We start from the raw sequence: 22,045 nt of genomic DNA on the forward strand, positions 1-22,045 counted from the left end.
CTTTTAAGGGGTTGTTTTTTCTCACGAAAAAAGTGAAATTATCCTTTGAATAAAGGAAAAATATCCTCTACTGATTTGTTTTGGTTGAATAAGTAAATAAAAGAACAAAAGAAAATTAAATACACATAAATCATTTAAGACAAAACCACATAAGAATACAAAGAATACAATAATGTAATGTCATTACAGTTCAACATCTGCCACTCTGAAATTATTGCAAAATTACAGTAGCTCTAGACACAGAAACTGATGTTCCTGGTTTTATTTTGTACAGACTATGTTTTACAGTTCATGCAATAAGATGCAGTACAACAACTTTGAGCAATAATGACCTGAAATGACATCATTTATCCCTGTTACCAGTTCTGCTTCTGCAATCCCACCAAAACTAACCCATCCTCTGACTGAGATAGATGTTTCTAGAGCTCTGAATTAATGTAATGACTTGCATTGTTTCATGCATGAGTGCTATTAGGAAATAAAACCTCAGTGGATATGTTGCAAAAAGCACTCACCTCTGAGTAATAAATGTGTCTAGACTGCTAATATCACCATCTTATCTCTGCAGGTACCCCAACAATTTGTGTCACTGTCTGGGCAGTGCTGAGACTTCACTTTGATGATACTGGGTAGGTATTGCTGCATGGGAAATCATTTCACATGCATTCAGTATGATGACAAGGATGAAACAGTACTATAGTTTGTCCTTCAATTTCTGATGTTGATTTATGCATGCAAGTAGTTTAGGTCCAGTGTTCAACCTAGAGTATTTTCCTGTTCATCTGCATAAATAGCCATAGTTCGATGTTCATGTCCCTATTGCACTGGTGAATTCATAAAAGAAGATGTAGGCATCTTACCCTGTAAACATGCAGCTGGCCTAGTGGCCCTTCGTTCTCTGTTTGGTTAAATTAGTGGAGTCCAGGATATGGTTTATCTCATCTTAAAAGAACTGTTAGGTGAATCACACCTGTGATTGCTCCTTTCTGACTGATTATGAAGGAAGACATAGGTGATGAGCTCAGCTGTAGAAATTATTACAGATACCTCTGATGCGATGAGTCAAATCTGCACAAGGCATTGATGAGCTTTGATTTACAACGACAATTAGGAGTTTAGATTGAAGAGTTTTTTCCACAAATCTAGTGGAGGAGATGAGTAGGGGTGAGACATCCTGTCTTCTGTGTTAACAAAAAAATGAGGAAATTGAATAATTTCAGAAAGGATTGAAGAGGGTAGATTCCAGCCAAATGGTCTCTTTTGGTAGGGAAAAATGCTGCAAATATCCTGTATCCTTTTCTAAAGGTCCAGAAGGACAGCCTGTTTCCTGAGATGGTCCTACACTGATGGTAGTCTGTAGATTGAGTGGTCTGATAAAGCAGAAGACATAGCTAGTAGGAATGGACATGTATGTACACCTGGAAAATATAAACTTAGCAATGTTTTTTTCATGACAGCTATGTTTGAAATTAGTGAAATGTTAGAAAAATATGTGAATGAGGGAGACTGAATAAAATTTGGAATATCCAGCAGTGAAAACCTTGATCTGAGTGAAAGGTGTAATTATGCACCCAAGCCCCATTTCTGAGAGATTTAGACTTATGTTTTAATTTTGCTTTATACTAGAGATACCTGGATCCAGAATTTGAACAAGACTCACTGTTCTGTCAGGTTTTCTTCATCCTTGTACTTTCATGCTCTTTTGGAAAGCACATACAGCCCTTCCTCCACTGGGGATGCCAGTGCTTTGACCCAATGTTCTATTTTGACATTAAGACAAATTAAATGGGTTTTTTTTTCCATGCAAAACAAGCCAGAAACCCCTGTTGTGTCATTATTATGATTACAACACTGGTCTTAAATGCATTAATTTCTCTTAGGAGTCTAAACAGTCCTTGCATTTTGTGGGTATGGGGAATGTCTTGCAGAAAGAAAAAGAAGGACAAAAAATAACAAAAAAAAACCCTTTCCTTTCTTTTAGTTAGAGAAGCTATTTAGCATGCAACACATTTAGACAGATTCTAGCTGAGCGTCTCAGTGGTTACTTTTTAAAAATCAGCAAGCATTGTTCTGGGGGTGGGGGAGAAGCCAGCATGAGCCTGAAAACATTGCAGAAATCACTGAACTGGGAAACCATAGTCACAAAAGCATGGACTAAAATACAGACTCTGAGTCTCCTCCTGCCTGCTCATTATAAAACTGGCAGAGCTCCCTTGACTTCAGCTCCTGATTCACATCACTGTAAGTGACAGCTTTGTGGAGATAAATGCAAGTGTCTGTTTATCCAGAGCTGTGCTACTGAATTAAATGGAGTTATTCCAGATGTACACCAGAGATGTAACAGAGATCAGACTCTGGCCTTTCAAATGAAAATCACATCTTTCCCCCATCCCAGTGGCTCCCTTTCCTTCATCCATCCTGAAAAGAGTCCTGTGTGTCTGACCTCCACTGGAGCAATGCATTTCAAAGAACCTAGGAAGCCTGTTTGTGTAGTATAGATTGTTGGCTGATATTACAGACTGTTCTGCTGTGCGTTGCTTTTTTTCCTTATGGTCATGTTCATCTGAGAAGGTGGTGTTTCTTCCACCACATCCATCCTATGTCCCAGAAACTGGACCAAAAAAAGTCCTTGAAAAACCTCTATATAAGTTTGGTCTGATTCCTTTTTGACATCCACAAGGTAGATGGTGACAACTGAACTGGCTGGGGACACATCCTGTAGAAAGAAGGAAAGGTCTAGGTCTAAGAAGAACAGGCAACTGTAGGGAGTGATGGGGGGGGGGGGGGGGGGGAACAAACAAACAAACAAAAAAAACACAAAAGAACCCCAAAACCCAACAACAACCACAACAACAACCTCCAGCTGTCTCTTTGTCCCAACCACAGTCCAGGACAATTAGCTGGGCTGTAGATTTCTTGAATATAGATGGATGGAACTATAGCAGATAGATTCTGTCCCTTCTCATTTCTTATCCACACAGAGAAATTGCCAAACATCAATGCCTGTTTGTACAGCCAGATTAATATTATAATTTGTCCAGATTCTTCCAACATTGGTCAACTCACTAAAGACTTTCAGGGTAGATTTAATGTGCATCTTAAAGAGGTTGAGTTGTGCATATAGTGGGTAATCTCCAAAAGAGGGCACCTGATTTATAAATGCATAAGAATTAAAAAGATAATTTTGCGTGCTTTTGTTTTGTGGCACACAGTTGTTAATAACTGAAAAAAGCTTGATTTCCAGATGAGTGAGAAGTTTCCTCTGAACATTTGTGTCCTTTCAAATATTTTAAGTTGGGCATCCAAAATGAGGTAACTCAGAAATGTTACTTTGCTTTTGAAAATCTCAGTCATCAGTCCCATAGATTTGGGGGGATTTTAAGTTTCTAGGCTTTTTAGATAGAAGCAGAAATATGTAATTTTTGTCAAATTTAATATCCCAGTTCTAAATTTCCTCTCTTCTCACCATTTCTACCACACACATCTGTATTGTTTGTTTTATGGGAATCCAGTAAAATATTGCATAAGTTCAATAAGTTCAACTTAAATTTCTTATAAGTTCAACCGAAATTTCTAAACCAGACATCACTCAGCTGCTTAGGATTTCTCTTACATACATTTTGATGATGGAATTTTAGCACTACTTCCTCATGCTTGCACATGTATTTAGTTTTGTTTAAAGTAAAGATTTTTTTAGCCCAGATGCTACCAGACTACCATTTATATGACACAGAAGTTGCATTAAACTCTCATAAGATCAGCAGTGGTTTATTCCTGTATGCTCTTTCAAATTGTTTCTTGGCATCTGACAAATGCACCATGACAACCACTGCTGGGACTTTTGGCTGTTGTCCCAGTGGGAGGGAAACCCTCCTTCTCAGAACTGCAGGTACAAAGTAGACATTTGTCTGTGATTTTATGTTTTCCAGAGGGAAGCATGAGGAGAAGAAAGAGGAGACAAATAAAAGACATTTTTATACTGACAATCAAATTCTTAATAACTTAAAATAGTGCAGTGGGGGTGGTGTAGCAGGGGAAATAAGAGGGGGGGGGGATTATTATTCTTTTTCTAGCTTTAAAAATCCATTTGTATATGGACCCTCTATCTTTCTCTACAAATGAATGTCCAAATACGTCTATATGTAACAAACTTTAGCAGAATCGTCGGTGAATCTGGAGGAAGATTTTTAAGTGCTGAGTTAGAAATGCCATTTTGTTTATGATCTCCCACTCCCAACAGTTTAAAAAAGGAGCTGACCCCAACTGTTGTCCAACACTTCAACCTTCTTAGATGAATCCTTGCTCCTTGGTAGGAATTGCAACTCAATGACTGGAAAATCATTCCTATATGTGAATAGGCTCTACTACAACCTCATGTACTAGATATGTGTAAGAATACTCATGTCAGGGTCAGGAACCAATATTCATATCTGTTTACCCTGGAAAAGTAACTGAGACATCAAACTTTGGAATAACCATCTCTTACTCTTCAATGTATCCCTGTCTTTTTTTTCCCTTCTACTGAGATGTTCACTTAAAGGGACAATTTTACAGTTGTGTGTAGACACAGAAACACACATAAAGGCATTTTCCAAAATGACTAAACTGTTTAGTAGGAGGTACGATTGAAATTGCCACAAAAATACTTACTTTACTTTCAGATAAGTTGGGTAAAGGCTGTAAAAGAAAGCTATGACAGGGACAGACTAAAGAACTAGTACCTTTAAATCCCAATAAAATAATTTTACTACAAGACCAATCTCCCTTTCTCCATTCCCTTAAAAATTGTTACAAGTTTAACTTCCTTGTTACATCTTTACCTTTCTCCTTCCTTCCCTTTCCCCACCCCATTCTTTCATTAACGACTGTAGCTGCTGGGACATGAATGACAACACTGCCTTGTGGTGGGTGATCAAGGGCCCTGTGGTTGGATCAATCATGGTAAGTACTACTTGGAAGAGGAGCTTCCTCAACACTTTCAAGGGTAAATAACTGATGTAAATAGCTTCAAATGGCTTTACAAACTGCTGCATCAGCTATGCAGGGATACTGGACAGTCTGAACGTCCACTATTTGCCATCCACAATGCTAAGTAATTCCATTGTTATAAAGGAAGTTTTGTACAAGTTAAATGATGGTGCACTGCCTGCAAGCAAAGACTATGTAGTCAAGGAGTTATTCACTTGCTTAAACATAGGTACCAAATGCCAAAAGACCCTAGAGCATATGGAGCATTTGCTTGTGTCTGGCATATATGACACAGGATCTATGGGAATCATGTGCCATTTGGGATGGCAGCTGAAGGCCAAGTGTGGATGCAAGGCACTGGGAAACTAAATTGTGTCTGTTGGATGAAATTAAATTCACAGCTGGTTTTGGGGGGGGTTTGTTTTGTTTTGTTATGTTTTAGCTAATATTAGCTTTATAATAGCATTGCAGACAGTGCAATATGCTCAAATGTCAACAAAGTATCTAAGCTCACTTTAGTTGGTAGAAGTCTTGGGGTTGACTCAAATGATGCTAGAGACCTATGTTCTAAAGAATGCTGTTTGGCCTCCAGCTGCTGCCTCAAAAGAATATGGCAATTTTTAAATGGTGTTGGGCTCCTCCGTTTAGGAAATTAAATTGAGCTTCTAGAAAATATAGTTAGTGGCACCTAAAAAGCTGTTTGGCTTACCACAAGTAGTCATCTAATTCTCGACATGCTAAGTTCCTCTCCACACTCCAGTGACAACATTGGCCAGGTCTGCATTGACTGTTGTGGGAATTTAGACATCCAGCTCCCAGGTAGCTATCTACATGTAGGTGTTTTCATCAGGTTTGGTGCTTGTCCTTTTAACTATTTGGACAGCTCTCTAAAGTACAGTAACCTTTAGACATATTAAAGATAACTTAGCTAATAACACTGAAGGATATTGGAATGAAGCAGGTCCAATTTCTGGAGCTTTTGTGATATCAAAGCATGTGAATTTCTATGCTTCACAGACATATTCTATGAAGGATCACATTCTGGCTTTGGCGAATCAGTTGTACCTGGCTTGTGTTGACAGCATTAAACGTTCAAGCAACCTAGCAAGGGACAACTGGACTTCTCCATTCATTTATAGTCCTCAGATCAAATAGAAAAATCTTCTGAAAGAGATGCTCACATCTAGTTTAAGTTCTTGGTCTCCTTACAGGAGTAGAAGGTTGCAATAAGAGATCAACTTAAATTTCTCACTGTTTTTTTCTTGTGTTGAGAAGCTATGGAGTTGGTGACAGCCAAATCTGAAGCCAAAGCACCAAAAGAAACTGGTTCTATTAATGTTCAAATTTTTGAAATTATATCTGTAATTACATGATTCTACGAAAGAGACGATGCCCACAATGATAGAAAACTAAAAGACATGAAGATGACCATAAACACACACACACACCCTCCCCTTCCAAAAACATCTCATTTTGTGAGAGATTCAGTCAAGCAGAAGGAAAGTGACACAACTTGGGATTTTCAGGAAAGGGGAGAAACTAAATTCTCAGTGAAGGAAACCTTGATGGATGCTGTTAAACTGAGAAGTGCCTTAGTTCAGAGAATGGAAGTTAAAGAATTTACTGTTGAGATGTTTGCTATATGGCTTTTATCTGCACAGATCTTTCCTTTTTTTCTTTGCACTCTTTGATAATGACAAACATTGAAACCTTTTAGCTTATGTTTGTCCTATCTGGTGCTTGGGACTGAAGAGAGCCTTTAGCTGCTGCAAGAGGGTTATTTTTACCTAGAAAGGGAGTAATAAGACCCTTGTAAACATATTCCATTACTCCTGACCCTATAAAACTTCTAGACTGCAATTTGGTGAACAGTAAGGCAATGGAGCCAGCAAGTCGCTGAATATCTCATTCTCATACTTGAAAAAATATATCATTGTCATAATTTTTTCCTTTCTTTATCCCTTAGATAAACTTTGTGCTTTTTATTGGCATAATTGTGATACTTGTGCAGAAACTCCAGTCACCTGATATAGGAGGCAATGAATCCAGCATTTACTTGTAAGTACAGATAAAGCAATAATCAATTTAATTTTCTAATATACACATAGGAAAAAAAGACAAAATAAAAAAGATACCTCAGCTGAATTAACCTGATTTTCCAAAGGAGTCACGGGATCTATTAAATTGCTTTGGTTGATTTTTATTTTCCTTTTTTAATCAAAAAGTCCCTAAAGCGCATTTTGATGCCAGCTTTCACCTTTCTTTAAAAGACCTGGGGGAAAAAGCATGAATACAAGCTTTAAAAAAGCAAACCCAAAACTTCTTTAAGGTCAGTTATCTGAAAATTAACATACTGACCAGGCATAAATATTATTATACTCATGGGACAGTCTGCTGTGCTTCATACATTCCAGGGACATGGTCCAAAATTCATTGAAAACAATGAGATTTGGTGAAAAGATTTCATTAACTTTAGACTGAATTCTGATTTAGGAAGATCTTCTAAAGTTGCTTATGTTCATGTTCTGGTAAGCTGAACAATTGTCCCACACACCTAGAATTGCTTAAAAATGCACAACAAATCCTAAATTTTTTCTTTAGAAGTTTTAAAACTTTGTTTGTGATTTTTTTTTTTAAAGCTGACATCTTTTTTGTTAGTTTCCACTTCGTTAGAGGACAGGGATTAGCCATTTGAGATGGTCATCATTCCCCTTTTGAGTGCATGCAATCATTCTCCATATAAAAATTATAACTAGGATATGTGGCAGTACATTTGGTGTTTTCTTGGCTTTTCAGCCTAAACACCATGCACATTTGCTCTACAATTTTTTCTCAGCTCTATTTGATTTAGCACTGAATTCCTGGTGAAAATAAACAAACAAGTCATGTAAACCTTAAATAAAAATAAAAGATGTCAGGGTAAAGTAGGAGATCCTTATTTTGTAATAATTTTTTAAAAATTATGCAGTGATCAGTTTCACTCTAAGTAACCAGACTCATAGTATAATGATGTCATCCATCTAAATTACAATTCTCAGAGAAAAATATGTTCTCCAGCTGCCTATTTTTCTTTACTTCTTTCCTGTCATCTTGTTTACATTTACATGAAATGTTAAAATTTTATACATCAATTTTTCATCTCTGTAAGTCAGACTTCCTAAGTACTGCCCTTGAAGCTTGCTCTAAACTGTGTCTTGACTGACAAAAATAATGTTTTCAATTCATTCTGCAGGTGGATATTTCTCCAAATTAAAACTCAGGAGAGTGTAGTGAATAGGTTAACTGTATGCATGGTTTGCCTAGAGCTTGCATGAAGACTTCCCATGTATGTGCTGCTGGGAAGTCATCCACTGAATCTTAGACTGTAATTAGCACCCAAGATGTGCAGAGCTAGTTCTGATTACAACCTACTAAGTGCATGTTTGGTGCCTGCTGCACATCTCACATATGAAGCAAAACATGCCAGAGACTTAAGTGATTTAACTAGATTATAAAACATCCTTGCCATTTTTGATCAATATGGTGACTGGGTTTTTATTGATATTTTTCCTATGTGTATAGTTAGCCACCAAAACCAAGAGAAAACATCATATTTTCTGTTTCATTCGCTGTCATTATTTTTCATATTTTTTTGCAACTTTATAAATGATTGTGTATAAATTTATCTTGCATTTATGTATGTGTTATGAAGTGGAGTGTTGTTTATCCAAACAGATTTGACAAGAGAAAAGTCATACAGAAATTAAAAAAAGAAATTAATAAGTCTATGCAGACATACACCAGACACCCACTCAATATTTGTGCACACATGCCCTGCAGAAATAAAGCTGTTGCAATGAAGGAAAAAGACAGATCATAGTATGGTTATGTCACCATATTGAAATCTCTGTGGCATTTAGACCGTGGTCCATATTAAGCATTTTCCATGTTCTATTTTGCTGTTTCAAACTATTAAACATCATTCCATTAGACAAAATTCTCCATCCAGATCTATATTCCACAACATATTTAAGTACTTTGCCTTTAGTACGTGTGACAGATTAGCTGTGGTTGAGGAAGGATATTCAGCCTGTTTCTGAAGGTAATATCATGTGGTATCTTGCAGCAGCAATTGAGATTTATTCTAGTATCAGTCTTCCACTTGTTGGAATAACCCTTTAGGCAGGACTTCCATCATCCAAAGAGAAAATAGAACACCCCACAAAAACTTGGCTATTGACTTTGGGTAGGATTTATTTTCTTCTTATATGTATGGTGTAAGTTTATGTTCAGGACCTTTTAATTATTTTTAATTATTTAGAAAAATCTACCTCCAGTACTATTTTACAGACACTATGGTCATGGTTCTGCAAATCACTTAAGCCTGTATTTGACTTCAGCAGCCTTGGGGATGTGATTAATTACATATTGTTACCACTGTGTATTCATTTTGAAAAACTCCCACTACTGAAGTTAGCTGCGAGCTATGACAGGAACACAACAGAAGAGTGCACTGCTGGGTAACTAATGCTTAATTAATATAGTGTAGCCACTAGAGATTATAAGATTTGCTTTAAAAAAAAAAAAAAAAAAAAAAAAAAAAAAAACAACAAAAAAAAAAAAACACCAATAATTTGTATAATTCGTAGTACAATAATGTGTGCTTTACTACCATAAAAAATCAGACCTTCTCTTTAAATAACATGATGATCATTACATGCATTAGTCTTCACCTTTAGGATGACAAAAACTTGGAAACATGTAGCTAATTCCTAACAATTTTCTGCAGTCAAATACATTAGTGATTATAAACTTCCATTTTACCAACCTGTATGTTCAGTCATTCATTACTAGTCTCATGCCCAATCAATCTTTCTTCATTTAGTTCCCCTTCAAAGCTGCTTTGCATGCTGCTGATCCCATTTCAGACTGAACAGCTCAAAACATGTCAGATTATGAGAGAACAATAAATCCATCTTTCTTTTACTGATGTTTTAGATAGTAAAACTATCCATACTCCTCCTTATGGCTGAAATGATTGGAGACTAAGTTAGTAAAAAATATCTAAGCAGCTGAGGTAGAAATTAACTGGAAATAGAAGCCACCCTTTTTGGTGTTCATTTTAATTTTATGATTCTTTTTGGTTCTTTTTCCTGAGAATCTTGAGCAGATTCCATACTTCCTCCCAATAGTCATCATAATCATTATTTATGTTTTGGTGTTAGGAGTGAACTGTCAAAGGCATGAAAAAGACGTATCTTTATTTCTTGAACCATGTTCTGGTTTCAATTAATCTTGTGTAAATCCTGAATAATTCCACCTAATTAAACATAAATTCCATCAAATTAATTCCACCAGATTAAGCATCAAACCAAAGGATGACCAGGAATGCAAATGCAACAAATTTTTATCCGAGTGAGAAGTTCTGAGATACTTTATGCTGGGAAGCTTAAATTGATATTGATTGTATTCCTAGTGTAATTAAGACAACTGTCTGCATAGTTCAGACAGGTTTGTTGCCCCATCTGGTGAATGAATTGCATAAAAAATCATAATGTGCCATGGTCATTTACATGACATACTTAATCCTATAGTACAAATGACAGCGTCTTGCATTGGTACTTGTATATTCCATCCAATTAGTTTTTACTTAATGTGCTTTCAAGTGGAAAGCACTGCTTGATTTTTAGCAATCTCCAGTGGCATAGTTTGTAAATATTTTGAAGCAGTAGTAGATTATTTAGGGACACTTACACTATATGCTGAAAGCCAAGTAGGACTACATCAGAAGACCGTGAACCCAATGTGCATTCACAGTTCGCTCACGTATTCACAACCCTACTATGGCAGGCTAGGGACACAGTGTGTCACATCAGGCCCACATTATTTACATGGATTGTCATACATCAGTCCCTTGTCTGGAATTTTAGGAAATGGATGATAAATTGATATGGCAAGGCTTCACTGTTTTTTCCCATGAGATATCCAGCCAACACTGTGTAACATGGTGTCAGAATCTGCTTTCAGGCACCCTGGTTTTGGTCAGGTTGTTGTAGAGAGAGTACATTCAGCCCCCCCAATAAGACATATTCCTATAGAAATGCTTAAACAAAGCTTAAATCCATGCTGTTATTTTCATGAGTATTATTGCACTGTTGAAAGAGTCATTATAGACAGATCATCTACCATATCACTACCATAAACCACTACGGTATTTAAATAGGTATGCATGATGTAAGAGCATGCTGGAATAACCCTTAAGATTAAAAAGGTCCACGTACTTCCATCAAGTCTTTGTTTGTTCATTCATTTTCAAGGATCAAACACATTTAACTGAAAAAAAACCTTTATTTAATTTATTTCCAATTTATCATGAATAGTATAATTTGGGAGGGGGAAGCTTGTTTCTGCTTTTCCTTTAACAGATTCTTCATAAATTTTGTATCACATGTTGAAAACTCAATGAAAAGAAAATAAACCCCACATATATCTAGCTAATTCAGGTCTACGTCATTCCTCCAATCAGCATCTTGCTGGAAAGAAAGGAGAAACATGGCATATATCATAGGTAGGTATGATTTAACATATGGTGCAACCTAGAGGGTTAGGGCAGGTGAAGAAATGTTGTTACACAAATGTTTTGGTAAACAACACTCCTCTACAGTTCACCTAAAAAGTCACTGGACACTCAATGATTCATTCTGCTACTGCTTTGTCTTGCTGCAAGTGCTCAGACTGCCAGCATTAATAATTATTGACAGTGTCTTCATGTCAAAAGTCTCACTTTTTACAAGAAAATGACAGATGTTTGATGAACAGTATATTCTTTAGTATGGCACTTTAATTTCTTAACCACAGGTACTATCAGTTGTGTGTTGGAATGTCCACTAACCCAGCAACAAAAGGAGCTAATCCTTTTCTACCACAAGAAAATACAATGGGAAACATAGACATTGAACCCTTGGTGTCAGTACATGATCAGCAAGAACCTAGTTATCATTTCTAAGAAATGCTAGGAAAGTAGATATTTGTTAGTTTGATTGACATTAATTCTTGATGGATTTATTTAATGCTCTAGAAAAAAAATGTTCTCAGTCACAACTACTATACTTTTCATTTACATTTCCCAAGAGAAATTCTTATTTTGGGTGTTGGATGGAGGGGTTTTTGGTTTCTGTTTTGGATTTTTTGGGGGGCATAGGGGTATTAATTTGCCTCAAATCTTTTCAGGTAGGGATTGGAAAAAAAAAATTGACTGTACTCATTAGGATCATGTAGGCTATGTACTAGAATTAGCAAGAATATTACACAGTGATTCTTTTATTTTCAAAGTAATTGAAAAACTTACTCTGCTTTGATTATCTATCTATAGATTTTCTGTTGTCTCAACTACTGTAAAACCAAATAGCACCGACTATTTAGTGTTTGTAATGTTCTGGTGAGCTGTTATTCCTGTTGAACAGCTGAGGGTATGATGCACTAAAGGGGTTACTCAAAATTCCCCCCCAGTGCCTGTGGCAAGTAGAAAAACACAAACATACATCTTTGTCATATCTAACTTCCTAACCTAAACGCTGTCCTTTCATCCAGTACACATCTTTTACATTCTTACAGTGATGATGGGATCAGACCTAAAACTATGTCCACCTTGAAAGTGGTTTTGCTATTTCTTGGGCCACTTGCCAGAGGGATATTCCAGGACAGCAAATCAATATTTTCAAAGGAAATTCCATCTATTCCAAATTATATACAAGAGCTTTACTGGAGCTGTGACAGGATCTGATTTTGAAATCACCGATCACAAAACTTATTTCTTGTGGTTATAAGATCATCTGTGATGAATGAAATGTTAAAAAGTGCTCTGCTTCTGTTATTTTGAAATTCTTAAAAGGTGGTTAGAGTGCAAGTCCACTGTGCCTTGACCTGCACAGATGATGTCTCTATGATGGAGGCTGGCTCCTGTTATTTTCTATTTTGAAGTAGTAATGAAAAATAGGGTGACTTTGTCTTTAAAAATTTTGTGCACGTTGCTGAAAGGTATTTTTATGGGCAATTTTATGTTTTCAGTGGATGTATGGGTAGAGGAAAGGATACAACACTGATTTATGTTGCTGATTTCAAAAAAAGCTTGACTTTTTTGAAATGTCCCTATGTTTCATGCTTAACAATTCTCTGATGGTGACTTCAGATTTCCACTTGACTCCATGTTCTGTGGCAGCCTTAGAGAATGAAGTTCTTTGTCTACAGATTGTGTCCTAAATGAGCAAAGCACAGACTTTTTTCCCCATCTGTTACAAGATCAAGATACAAACTGTAAAAAGGTACATTTGCATTAAAAGAGAAGCCACTAATAGACGTTCGTTCTCTAGAAAGATCAAGAAGGTGTTCAGATTGGTGAGAGAGAGAACAGTGCCATGTTGTATTCAACAATGTGGTTCTCTTCATGAAAATGTTCCTTCCATTTTTTTAAGAAGAACCAGTAATGGAAAGATGCACTCTCAACACTTCTATCAAGGGTTGGATGAGCCCTAACAGCCTTGTTTCAGAGGACGTTTAGGCACAAAGAAAGGCTAAATAGTGTATTATGAATTCCCATTGAAATGTTAGCAACATATATCTGCATATTTCAGACCCAAATGTCTTTCAATGCCAGTACTTAAAACATCATGGCTTGATTGCCGTAACTGGTATGGAACAGCAGTTAGAACATCAGAAGGCTCAAGCCATCTTGATTTATATATAATGTTTGCATCTGTGCTTGTGTGCCTATGTAAATATACTCATCCTGTCAGAAATGCTATATCTATCTAAAACTGTTCCGGCATTGCTTTTTAAAAGACCACAAATACTTTAGCAATGTGCACAATATAAAGCTTTTTACTTTAATGTGAAACTGATTACACTTAACTAAATTCTCTGTAATAAAACTTTTACCACACGTTTAAGTTTATTGATTAGCAAAAGTAAGGTAGCTTTCCTGAAGAAAATTGGGCACAGACCTCAAATGTGTTTCTAAAGTCACTGCAATTCATCAGAGTGAATAACCTAATTATGATCTGTATTGATAAACTTCAGTTGTCATGGAGATCAGCAGGATAGAAAATGTCCAGTGCATGTCCACGATAGAAAATGGTCACGCATCTTTACAATTTACCCATGGGTTTGGGTGCAGTGTTGTATCCTTTATCAGGGTAGCTCACTTATTGGGAAACATAATGGTTTTGGAGATTCAGATAATTTTTCAGAAGCCTCAAACTGAGAGCTAATTTGAGAGCATCCAAATTAAACAATTCTGGCTGTTTTCCCTTGCATTGCTCATAGCTAAGTTTGTTGCTCTGAATACATTGTTAGGCTGAAAGGAATATATATGGAATTTTATTTGTCCCCAAATCAGTTTGCACCTTTGTTTCTTTGAGCTGGTTACTTAGTGTAAAGATAAACGTAGAGTTGAAGAAACTGGTCATGCAGCAGGTGTTGTGAGACTACAGACAATGGGGAATAATTCTGACATCTCTGATCTTGAACGTGCTTCCAATTTACATCAAAGCTTGATGCATACCAACATCCATGATCTTCCATTTACTTTTTGCTACCATGCACATTTTTGCCTCTACCATATGAGACCAAAAGGAGTTTAATTTCCCCTCAGTGCCTCTGCCTCTCCTTGCCATTGATTTCTTGTGTCTCACTTCAGCAGCTAACATACTTCACACACAGTGGTTTTAGTTTTACATCTGAAGAATAATTAGGAGGTACTCCAAGCAAGTACATAGTCCTTAGAGCCTGGGGTATGGAAGGGACAAGAAAGATGATGTTGTCACAGTGCAGAAGGATTTTTGATCTGGAAAGGTGAACTTCTCATGGGACTCGTAAATAAGACTGTGCAAAAAAGGAACTGTGTGGTGCAAACTAGCAAATTTGTTAGTTGCCCAGGAAGAAATTCTTCCTGCCTTGGAGAGTACAAGTACACACTCAAAGGCCACCAGATTACAGTAGCTTAATATTGAATTAAGTCTCAATGAAGGTAGTTTAAAAAAAATGTTTACTACCTCAATATTGGACCAGTCCAAAGTTATGCATATGGTTCACATAGTACCCCATCTGCTGTGCACCTGTACGATTAATGAGAGATTTCCAAACTGTAATTTCTCTTATATATTTCCAGTGAAAACACTGGAGTTTTTCAGCTGATTAAATGTTTTCAAGCCCAGGCCTTTTCAACAAAGGCAGCATTGTCTTCTTTTATTAAGGAGAGTTACAGAGAAGGGTTGAAACTTGTATCGTTGTCTGCAAGGATATCACATAACATGTAAGGGAAGTGAGGCAAAAGTGTAACTGAAGCTTCAGAGCTGCAAATTATATAAACTCTGTGTAGCTATACCCATACTGAGCTCTGCAAGCTGACAGGACTAAGACCTGTCTACAATGCTTGAAAATCCACTTCTTGTGGCAGACTGTGACAATAAATACTCTGTGGGTTTTGCTCATTTGTTTAAGTACAATGAGCTAATCACATTCTTGGATATTTTATGTCTGGATTCGGACATCCATATTCTTCATTTCAAACAGTAAACCTAAGTTCAAAACCATTTAAGAATCTCATTTTGTGTGGTACATCTTTCTCACTACACACGCTATTGTCTTCTACACTAGTTATGTTACTGCACCTCCATCAGAATTATTCCATGATGCATGACATTATTCTATGCCCTGGACTGAATGAGAATAACGTGGTTTGTTACAGTAGGAACCCCAGAGTTAATACAGAGGGGGACCAGGATATGTAGCCTTGAAGCTACAGTTCATTTAAAGACTGTTTCTGAGGGAAGGATTCTGTGCTTTACTACCAACTTTCTTCTCTAGAACACAGCTAAATATTAAGCTTTATCTCTTCATTATTTGATCTCTGATGACTTTCTCCATCCTATGTCCACCCTATAGAAGTTAACAAAGCCAAGAATGAACAGTGTATACATGACTTTTGACTCTCTTTGACCATACTGTTTCGTCTTCAAGCTTCAGTTCTGCACAAAGGTCAAAATTATTTGACAAAATATTCCAGTTCATATGCATATTCATGTTAAATATTCATTTTCAGTTACAGCTATAGCTTGCAAGCAGTAACCCAGCCTTTAGAGAGGTGATAGCTCTTTCCTTACACAGTGTTTCTGTGTCAAATTATTGTTTAATTACCATGCTAGCTTTCAGTTATAGTAGATTAACTTTGGTGGAATTAAAAAATACACTCCTGAAGTGTGTAGAGGACATCGAAAGTTCTCTATAATATGGGAACTCTATAACTTCCCTTATGAAGTTCCTACATATGTCCTAGTTTTTAGCTTAAAGTTCATTGACTTTGCAAGTACATAGACACCAAAAAAAAAAAGAAAATCTTCTTTATGTTTCTCCACATCACTGGAACAAAAAGCAATCCACTCAGTTGTGTAAGACACACTTACTCAAAAAAGTGAAGAGAAACAAAGATGACCTCTCACTTGTTAAATCAATGCAAGAGCCCTAAAAAGTAGACCAAAAACTCAGATGAAAGAAAATTACTATCGCCCATTAACGTCAACTGATTTTAATGTGTTTTGGATGAGGACTGTAAAGGAGACCCCACACTTTCTGGTTTTTTTCCAACTTGTTTTCAGTTTATTCCCAGATGTCAGAAGATGATCCTAGAATACCTCAGACCCCTTAGAGAAGTCAGGGGAAAGGTTTTTTGGTTTGGTGCTGTTAGCAGTAAAATGTAGGGCTGTAGGTAACCAGGCTAAGACTCTGGCAAAAGGTGACTAGACTGACTTTTGGGCTTGGTTTCAATTGAAGAGTACACAAACAAAGTTGCCTGTTTTTATGCAGAGCACAGCAATGGTTGTACTTTTATCAAGACAGAACGGGATCCACCTGATTTAATAAGATAATCATGCTGGGCTCCTTCCACAGTCAGTAGAGATCTACCCAGTCAAGAGAATAAAATCCCTCTTACAATTTATTTCTTTCTAAACAAGATGTTTAAAATAGGTCAGATACATTTCACAAAGCTAGCATGGAGCGACGAGGTAAAAGGCATACAGCCTGATAACTTCAAAAATTAGATGAGATGGAACTAAGTAACAACTTTGCTGCGAAACAGCTGTGCTTATTCTGTGTCTGGATGGGAGGAGTGAATGAGTCTACAGGGCCCACAGTCACTGCAGCAGGATGGAATTATAAGGTCTGTTTTCTGCTCACAGAACAAGTTCAGTTTTCCAAACTGTCTACATCTGATCTGTAAGTCTGTATAGTAATCCATAAGAGTTTTTGTAAATGTAGTTGGTGTTTTGGCCAGGAAACAAGTCTAGCTTCTGGGAATCCTTAGTTATGAAGTAGCAAGGAAAAGATGTCCCCCTACCTATAACAATATCAGCTGTAGGTAAGTAGGCATATAGCATAAATAACAGACGGTATAGCTATTTTTTTTTTCTCTCTCTCTCTCCCATACAATCTTTCTACTTTTTACTGTATTTTCAGTACTTTACTGCCTTGATTTGTTTCAACATTCCTTTTTCTACTGCTACATGGTTGCCAATCCTATTTGTAGACAGGTTACACAGAATTACTCGAGCAGGGTGCACAAAGATTCTTAATGAGGCACAGTTTTAAATTGTATGAATCAAATTATACCTTTATTGTGTTTTCCCAAAGGATTCCCCTTCAGCATCTTCAGAGACAACCCACAAACTCTGTCATTCCCTGTGTGCTATTAGTGACCTAAACCCAGAATCCTCATCTTTTTCGTTATGGAGTACATGGCCTTGGTAATAAAGCATAACTTCATTCCCCTGAATCAGCATGCTCATTTTACTTCTCTTAAGCACCTCTGAGAAGCCTACACAGTTTTTAGAATTGAATTGCAACTACTTTTGCATCAAATTTGTGTACTCTCTCATTTGCATTAATTTGCCAGATGGCAAGGTGTTCAGTCTGACAAGATGGTCTTCAGCCACATCATACATAATTTATTTAATCCTGGGAATGTTTAACTTTTCTTTCCCCTTCCACCCTAGCACCCTCCCTCTTCCTCCCAGATGCAGCTGCAGTCCATGCACAGGACACATGCGGTGAGACTCAGCTTGTTTGCCTTTAGCTGTCTAAAGTCTCGTATTTTAATCTAAGCAGTCTAGTCATCGTCTATGGTGGAACAGAGACCAGGGCACCTCCATAAGACAATGTATCCCATATGTCTTAGACACCTTTGTTACACAGGTCAGCTCAGCCTCTGGAAGTACCTGTTTCTTTCTATGACTGAGTGAGTTAAAGGTGATAGTTCAGCTTAAATTCATCTTAGAGACATATAGCTAGATGTGACCAATTCCATTCTGTGTGTGCCTACATAGATCTGAGGATCCTGCCCCAGTTCATGTAGTGTTTTGATATCCATAATCTCATTTATATTAAATTTCTCTTATTTGGATATTTTTTCCTCCTTCTCATTTATTTCTGGTTCCTACCTCCTCTGTCTCTTCTCTCTTTCTCCCTTTCCTTCCACCAATGATTCTATTTTGATAATAAATAAATAAAGGTTTTTTTAAAAAAAAAAAAAAAAAAAAAAAAGTGGGGGGAGGGGGAAAGAAAACTTCTGTCAGTTCTGTACTCTCAAGATTTTGGGTCACTTTACAATATCTAACATCAAAGAGAAGATTCTACCTAAATTAGATAGGATGGCAGAAAAAATGTTAATAGCACTAAAATACTAATGTGTTCTTAAGACGTGCCAGCAAATTTCTCCATTACAAGCCCATGCATAAATATCCCTCACTGGGTGAGAAGCAGCAATTAATGCTTAAATACTATTTTCAAAATCAAATCTGTCTTTTTTTGATAATTTTAGTAAATATCAATTGCTGCCATGTTAGGTCTACTCACTAGAAAAATCTATAATGGAAATCAATCTCTGCCAAATAAAACAGGGCATAAGCAGTAAAGGAAACATGGGTGAGGATTTTGGGTTCCAGATTACCATGGCAACATTAAGCAACATGGAAGAACACAGCCCCCTACAACCCCCCATGACTAAGAGTTTAAAAGAATTAAAAGTGATTGTTGATTTTTCGATGTTTCACATTCAGGTTATGATGTACCTTAAAATGCCTTCATAAGCACTGCTTTTCAACACATGCTGAGCAGCCCTCTGTGGTAAAAAACAGTCCGATAAAATGTGTTTCAGATCAGGTGATAAAAAAATGAGTGAGATACTCAAAATCCATAGTCATTTCTGAAAGTTTCAGCCACAGTAAAAATGAACTATCTCTAAAACTTTCCTCCTTGTTTTTGATCAGTCTTATCTGACAAATAATGCACAACTCAGCTCTGTGAAAAACAGAGGCAGTGCAGTATTTTATCACAGAAATGATACTGTAAAAGTAACAGTCATTTTCATGTTTACTTCATTAATATCATCCAAGAAGTAAGATTCATTTTGCAAGTTGAAACATGATCACTATTTCTATTTGCTGGATGTGTACGTGCCACGATTCTGTATTCCTTCCAGCTCTTATGCCATTATCTTTAATAACAACACAGTTGTCAGGTTTTGATTACCCAAAAAGAAAACAAAACTCTAGTAAATGGAATTGGCTTGAAGGAGTTAAAAGTAGGGAGAAATTTAATCTGTTTTCAATTTATTTTACTGTTCAGTTTATAAACTACATCTTCATCTGCAGGTAGGTGAACACAAATCTTAGACCATGCATATTAGCAGAACAACAGAAACAGTTTGATTTGTTTGAATAAAGTTAGATGTTTGCCTTGTAGGCAACTGCTTTAAAAAATCACCATATTATCCTTTATAGTCAACAGAGATTTAGTCAGGGTAGTCAGTGGTGTTTGGTGTGCTGTTCATCCCATCCTAAATTGGGCATTTAAAATAGGTCAGACATACCCTGACTAAAAAGTGTGTATTTCTGTCTTGACTAATTAGTCGCTCTGATGATTCTCAAGGGACCAAGGATGTCCAGTTTACTTAGACATCTGTACTGTAAATATCCAACCTTCCTTGAGGTGAATCCCACCAAAACAACCATGCGCTGAAAACAAAACAAAACAAAACATCTCCCCTTGAAAGTTGACAAAAAATTACTATTTTAAATTCTCATGGTTTTCAACCCATCATAACAGATACAAAATCTCTTGAAAGATCCCATGTTCACTCGGATTACCCTTCTTGACAGCTGATTGAAATTAGCTTCTCTCTGGCTCATTGTAAATGTAAACATCCCATTCTCCACAGCAGCTCTTTTTAGAATACAACATATAGAGATCATGGTCCATAGTGTATGTGCCTGCTGCTTTTATGACCACGCCTGTCTTGTGGTGTGACAAAAAATAAACAGTACCTCTGAATTACCAGTCAGACTTGCAGTTTCCATACAGGACTTCCCTCCCCAGGCATCAAGGAAGCTGGGTGAAAAGGTGCTTGATGTCCTTACTAGTACTCTTCATTAAAAAGAAATGGATCCACACTTCCTTGGATACTCACATGTGAAAATGAGGAATATCTGACCCCAATTTATCTTAGATTAATCTCCATCCTACAAGCTGAATTCACTATCTGATTGTTCTCCACAAGTGTGCAATCTACTTTCATTTAATATATTGTTCTGTTACCCTCTGTACAATACCAGACTGCAAAGGTCATGTGTATTTTGGATGCGTAACGCTGCCCGCCTGCCTCCAGGTTGTTCAATCTGCTTTCTCTGTGAATCAACACATCACAATTGCCAGCAACAGCCAGTGCCTTTATTTTTTTGTTTATTTTTGCTTCAGTCAAGCAGCTGGTTTGTGCTGTAATTTCATTCTGTCATGTCTGCTTTCCATCTTTGTGATGTGTCTCATGAAATGTGTTGAAAGTGACCTACCTTGGCCTGTTCACAATATGCTGAAAAAAATGCTAATTTTGTCATATTTAGCAGCTGCGTTCAGAAATGCTACTGTAAGCCTAAGAGGGCTAACCAGCACTCTTGCAAGATGTCAGAACTATCAACCATTACCCTGTAAGTGTACGCAATCCTGTGACATTACTGTGTTTGTATGAAGCATGTTGCAAGTAAATGAATGGATATTAGCAGAGGGGTAGTAACCAGAGAGTAAGCATTCATTTAGTTCTTGTTGCATGTAGAATTTTTTGTTGTTCTGTGCTTTTGCTGATGCACAACAGTCAAGGATTTTAAGGTGTTTGGGTTGGGGTTTTTTTTAATTTTGTAATTATGGCTGATGCTATTTATGGGTTTGGGTAGTGTCTGTACAGAAATTAATAGTTGTTCTTTATTATACAGCAAAGAGGTGAGGGCCAGTTGTACTGAGAGTAAATTTTTCGCCTGAAAGTTTGCTAGAACAGGGGCCAGGCAAGATTGAGTGAATCAGACTCACAGCTAGTGTAATGTCTTACATCCACTGAGCTGAGTGAATTTGTGTTAGTATGCAATCAGAGGTGAGGAATTCCTAAGACTAACCTAATATTAAAATATTATGTGTCTAGTCAGAAGTCATTGTCAAAGATTTGTCTATGGAGAGTAAGGCATGTCCTGCCACACAGATCCAACAGTCTAGCATTTTGCTGAAGAACCCATAACAGTTATCTTTGACACCATTAAGGAGAAAAAGTTGTCTTGTAACATATAGCTGCTATTTTGTTGTGGTTTTTAGCTAGAAAACAAGCATTTAAAACATGAAAATCAATTTTCTCTGTGATTTTACATGTCCTCAAGGTATTTAAGAAATAGACCAATGAAGATTCTCAACAGATTCAGTCAACAGACTGACATTGTGCCAAAGCAGTTAGAAGAAATAGAGAATAGAAGAACAGTCAGCAAGTCAATATTCTACAATGAGAGAAGCTTGAAGTCTAAGAAGAGTTAGGGAAAACCAGAATGTACATTTAGGAGATAGTCTGAAATATCAAGTTCACTACTTAATACAGCACAAACTTCATATGGAGCCTTTGCAGAGAAACAAATTTTACATTAAGTGCATTGTTTCAGAAAGATGGCAGACTGACCACTCTCTAAGGTAAAATCCTCTACCTAGTCAATGACAAGAAGAGTTCAGCCTAAACAGGAGC

General features: G+C 36.8%; 1 protein-coding gene across 4 annotated transcripts in view; it reads left to right on the plus strand.

The window, feature by feature from the left end:
• The window catches only part of ADCYAP1R1 (ADCYAP receptor type I), a 118,131-nt gene that overhangs the window by 83,663 nt on the left and 12,423 nt on the right, over positions 1-22,045 (plus strand). For 2 of the 4 annotated variants that reach the window (XM_026843437.1, XM_026843438.1), the window contains exons 10-13: positions 569-629; positions 4,872-4,941; positions 6,935-7,026; positions 20,895-20,978. In XM_026843437.1, coding sequence (XP_026699238.1) covers positions 569-629; positions 4,872-4,941; positions 6,935-7,026; positions 20,895-20,978 — 307 coding nt within the window. The remainder of the gene's footprint in view (positions 1-568; positions 630-4,871; positions 4,942-6,934; positions 7,027-20,894; positions 20,979-22,045) is intronic. The other 2 variants (XM_026843439.1, XM_026843441.1) reach the window with 1 other exon arrangement.

This window comes from Athene cunicularia, assembly GCF_003259725.1.
Source record: "Athene cunicularia isolate RWA chromosome 2 unlocalized genomic scaffold, athCun1 chr2_part1, whole genome shotgun sequence".
NCBI lineage: Eukaryota > Metazoa > Chordata > Aves > Strigiformes > Strigidae > Athene > Athene cunicularia.